This window comes from Eretmochelys imbricata, chromosome 18 (assembly GCF_965152235.1).
Source record: "Eretmochelys imbricata isolate rEreImb1 chromosome 18, rEreImb1.hap1, whole genome shotgun sequence".
Classification (NCBI taxonomy): domain Eukaryota; kingdom Metazoa; phylum Chordata; order Testudines; family Cheloniidae; genus Eretmochelys; species Eretmochelys imbricata.
In genome coordinates, this window is record NC_135589.1 from 17152287 (window position 1) to 17157257 (window position 4971).

Sequence of the window (4971 nt, forward strand, 5' to 3'; positions counted from 1 at the left end):
GGCCAATGGGCATTTACTGATTATAAACATATGCGTTTATTCAGACAAACACTTGAGTTTCATATGTGATCTATTAATAATACACCGTTACACAAACCCTATTTTCCCCCTACCGTTATTTTTAATGTGATATAATGTTAGATTTTTGTTACACCAGTCAACTATGTGGAGACAATACTAAACAGAAACTAACACAGAAGCTCCAGGAAGGTAATTTACTCTATTTTAAATATACATTAAAATTCAAGTAATATTCAGCGAGTCTAAGTTTATTTTCCTATCAAACAGACAAAACACTGTGGGAGGTACACATGTTCCTATAACATTTACAACAAGAACAGAAAGGTCAATATAAGTGGGTCAAACTTTCAACACTAAGGCACAATATAATGAATACTAACTAGAGTTTAGCTAAAATCCTAGTTTACTATCACTTCGAGTGAGTGGATTACAGCTTGTGTTCCTGTATTAAAAATACTCAGCTACTACATGACAGAATTCAGCGTTTAGGAGGTGTTACCTTAGTGGAACTAAGGTGTATTGCATCTGTCAAAGATGGGGTAGCGAAGACTAGCCATAGTAGTTATTATTGTGTATTTTTCACCATTAGAATTAAAGCTCAGGTCATGTTTCCATTATGAAGCCCAGTTTTCAGACTCTGTTCAGTTGGCCCTTTTAAACTGCAGCAGGCAGAAACCGGAGAGTCATTGGCTAGATCCATTTTTTTTGTCTAAAAACATTGTGACTTTTGAAAGGGCCTAGCGCTGTTGAAGCCAATGACAAAACTCCTGTTGATTTCAATAGGGGCAAGCCCTGAGTTGTTGAGCTGCGCAGCACAGGGCTTGATCCAAAACCCACTTCCGTCAATGGGAGTTTTTCCACTCAGTTCAGTGGACTCTGCATCAGTCCCCGAGTTTCTAAAGCTGTATTGATCTACGCTCTTTGGCCAAGTTTCAGGATAGCATTCCAATTCAGGAAAGCAATTAGGCACATCTAAATCAATGGGATTTAAGCACATGCTTAAAGTTAAACATGTGTTTAAGTGCTTTTTTGATTTGAGGCCTCTAAAAATAAGTTTGTTTACTTTTCAAAACTGCAGGTTTGCTGGCACTTCATGCAGATTCCTGATTTTTATTTTTAAACTTATGGAGATATTTTAAGTTTGAAAACTGGGTATGGCTCAGGCAGAATAGCTGCTTTGTAATTTATTTTTTTTAAACCAAAAACAGAAAACAAAATTCCAAACCTTTAAATGATACACTTGGCAAATTTGCTATTAAAACAAAAAGACCTTGGTATTTTAACAACTGCTCTGCAAATAAAATGAAGGAAAACACCTTCATAAAGAAGGTGGTACCTAAAGAAATATGTGCTAAAGAACAGGCTTATATTTCTGAATGCTTTAAATCAGCACTAATTAATATGCCTAATTTTGATCCTATTACTAAACTTACTCTATTTTCCTGTGAATTTTCCTGTGTAACACGATTGCTAAACAATGTAACAATCTAGGTTATGGCACATAGTGTGAGGAGTTGGGGCTTTCTTTGTCCCATCTCTTTTATCGTCTTGAGGAATGTTTAGTTCTAAAAATCACAATAAAATGCACACATCAACATTATCTCAAAGGCAGCTTATAACCCAATCTTTCAGGATTCCGTGACAACACTTACTTTTCTCTTAGTAATGTCTGCATGCCCATGCCCAAACCACAATTACATACCTCACAAATATTTCACAGTATAAGTTCTTTATCACAGAACACTGATGTTCAGACACCTGAATGTGTAACTATTTCTCCCCTGCTTCTTTCTAAACACAGTTTTCTTTAGCTATTTAAAACTTCCCTTGGTCTAGTCAAGACTGATCTATAGAAAGTCCTCTATGGAAAATAATACCGGATACAATTCAAAAAATCTTTGAGTCATACAATGGTACTGAGGTGCCTCAGGTTGTTGCAGATCTGCTCTGAGTGATAGCACTGGTTTCCTCTGGATTTAAACTTTCATTGTCACCGCTAGCAGGATTAGAAAGGTTATAGGCTTTGGTAACCCCCAGATAACGCTTTAGTCAAAGTCTACCCCCTACAGCACTGTGATCAATATGCATTTTGGAGTCAGCTAGGAAGAGAAGTGTCCATCAGTACTCTGGATAGAGAGGGATCCACCATGCCCCAGCTGGGTATAGGATTCCAGGCCCCTAGCTGAAGAGGGAGCTCCAGGCCTCGGTTCCAGGGGCCAGTTCCATCCCCCTGGCTGCAGAGAGAGCTCCAGCCCTGGCTTTAGAGGCTGGGTCCAGCCCCCTGGCTCTAGAGCTCCAGGGCAGATTCCCGTCCCCTGGCTGCAAAGGGTGCTCCAAGCCCCGGCTCTAGGGCCAGTCCCAGGCCCCCCGGCTGCAGAGGGCGCTCCCGGCTCTAGGGGCTGGTGCCAGGCCCCCCGGCTGCAGAGGGCGCTCCAGGCCCCGGCTCTAGGGGCCGGTGCCAGGCTCTAGGGGCCGGTGCCAGGCCCCCCGGCTGCAGAGGGCGCTCCAGGCCCCGGCTCTAGGGGCCAGTCCCAGGCTCTAGGGGCCGGTGCCAGGCCCCCCGGCTGCAGAGGGTGCTCCAGGCCCCCTGGCTGCAGGGGCCAGTCCCCAGCCTCCCCGCGGCTGCAGAGGGCACTCCAGGCCCCGGCTCTAGGGCCGGTCCCAGGCCCCCCGGCTGCAGAGGGCGCTCCAGGCCCCGGCTCTAGGGGCCGGTCCCAGGCCCCCCGGCTGCAGAGGGCGCTCCAGGGGCCGGTCCCAGGCCCCCCCGGCTGCAGAGGGCGCTCCAGGGGCCAGTCCCAGGCTCCCCGCGGCTGCAGAGGGCGCTCCAGGGGCCAGTCCCAGGCTCCCCGCGGCTGCAGAGGGCGCTCCAGGCCCAGGCTCCGGAGCGGCCCCCACCCCGCCGGGGCCCGCGCCCTACGTGCCCCTCTTGGCGGCGGCGGGGTCGGCGCGGGGGGGGGCGGCGGCCGGCGGCATGAGGTTCTCGGTGATGTAGGCCACCAGCAGGCAGATGAGGACGAGCATGACGCAGATGGAGCCCCCCACGGCCGTCATGGCGATGACGATGTCCCGCAGGCCGGCCGGCTCCCGGCTGAACTCCACGCACTCGGCGCGGGGCGCGCCCGGCCCGCCGGCCCGGGCCAGGGGCTGCAGGCACAGGCGGTAGCGCACGCTGCCGTGCGCCTCGCGCAGCAGGTAGTCGCGGCAGGCGGCCCCCAGCTGGACGCGGTCGCAGTGGAAGCGGGTGTAGGTGCCGGCCCAGGAGCAGTTGAGGGCGAAGCCCCGCAGGTCGCCGCCCGGCGCCCCCCACTGCAGCAGCACGCTGCCGTTGGCCAGCACGTTGGCCACCAGGGCGCGGCCCGGCGAGCGGTGCGCCCGGCAGCTGGGCGGCGGGCACTGGAAGTCCCGGGCCGGGCTCCTGAAGCAGAGGCGGCCGCTGGCCTGGCCCTCGCTGAACACCTTGTAGGGGCACCAGGGCGCCGCGCCGGGGCCGCGGGCCGGCGGCGGGTCCCAGGCAGCGGCGCCGCCCGCGGCCAGCCTGCCCCAGGCGGGCCCGGGGCGGCGCGGGCAGAGGCAGAGCAGGGCGAGCGACTGCAGCAGCGGGCCCGGGCGGAGCATGCTGGGCGGGCGCCCGGGGCACGGAGCGGGGCCGGGCGCCGCAGCCCTAGCGGGCGGGCAGGGGCAGCGCTTCGCCGGCCCGCTGGCTCCCTGCGGGTCCGCGGGCCCCAGGCATCGCCGGCGGCCGCGAGCGACGTGCGCCGGAGCCCCGCGCGGAGCCGGAGCCGGAGCCGGCCCCGGCTAAGTTCGCCCCGCCAGCGCGTCCCCGGGGCAGGGAGCCGGCGCTGCCTCCTGCCTCCTCCCGCAGCCGAGCGGCGGCAGGCGCCTGTCGGACCCGCCAACTTCCAGCCCAAGGGCCGCGCCGCCCCTCCCGCCCGGGCGGCTGCCAATGGAGAGGCGGCTCCGGCGTTAACTCTCGCTGGGCTGCGGCGCGCAAACCCGCCTGCCCCGCGCTTCGGCAGCGCGCGAACGGGGAGAGGATGGAGCCAGAACCCGCAGGGAGAGCGGGGGTGACAGCACAGCCCCGGCAGCGAATAGCTCACACCCCCCCCGCGTCCTGCAGGCAGGCGCTGAACACGGTCCGGCTTGCAAGACAGTGGGGGAATAAGGCTTGCTCCTGACCCTCCAGCCCCAAAGCACCCAGTCCCACGCCCGTTGAGGGATTCCCCTTAGCTTCAGCTGGGTTTTAGAGCAGACCCACATGCATTTGGATTAGGGTTGCCAGTTCTGGTCGGACCTATTGCTGGAGGTCCGAAGCTTTAATTAGAGATTCCTCTTTAACTCTTGGAGACTCCAGGGTCATCCTAAAGGGTTGGCACCCCGAATTTGGATCACATCAACACCCACTGTGCTTTATGGAGAGGGATGAAGTCAAGGGCCTCTACCCAAAAGTTCCATCAGTGCTTGACTTTTAAATTATCCCTGCACCTGTGCAGTTCTGCCAACAGTAGCAATGAGAGGAGACTTGGACCAGTTTCCTTCCTGTAGATTCAAATCAAGGGTGGATGCCTTTCTAGATAATGTGCTTTAGTCAAACAAGTAACTGGGCCTGATAGAGGGTAACTGGGTGAAAGTCTCTGGCCTTGCTTAGGAATGAGGTTAGAACAGGTGACCTAATGGTCCCACCTGGCCCTTAAAATCTACAGAGCTGTGACTGAAATGGGGAGTAACAGAATTCCTTTCCCTTTGGAACAAAGTATCACTACAGATCTGTTTTTCAGGGTTACCCCTTCGCTGCATGTTGTACAGGGTAGGCCCAGGCCAGCTGGCACTTCCTGCCATGTAGCCCAGAGTAATCCCATTGATTGACAGCACTGTACTGGTCAGGAAATGTTTGTTAGAGGGCCCTTTGCTAGGGAAAATTGTAGAACGTTTCCTGGCCCTGCTCAGACTCAT

The 4971-nt window shown here is 55.1% G+C and overlaps 1 protein-coding gene across 1 annotated transcript; it reads right to left on the reverse strand.

The window, feature by feature from the left end:
• Positions 1-2907: 2907 nt before the first annotated feature.
• On the reverse strand, positions 2908-3636 carry FNDC10 (fibronectin type III domain containing 10). The gene has a single exon (XM_077837482.1). It carries the CDS (start codon positions 3634-3636, stop codon positions 2935-2937), a length of 702 nt encoding a protein of 233 aa, XP_077693608.1. The 3' UTR covers positions 2908-2934.
• Positions 3637-4971: the final 1335 nt, after the last annotated feature.

Coding starts and splice junctions, on each gene's coding strand:
- FNDC10 (XM_077837482.1), bottom strand. CDS start 3,636: ATGCTCCGCCCGGGCCCGCTGCTGCAGTCGCTCGCCCTGCTCTGCCTC.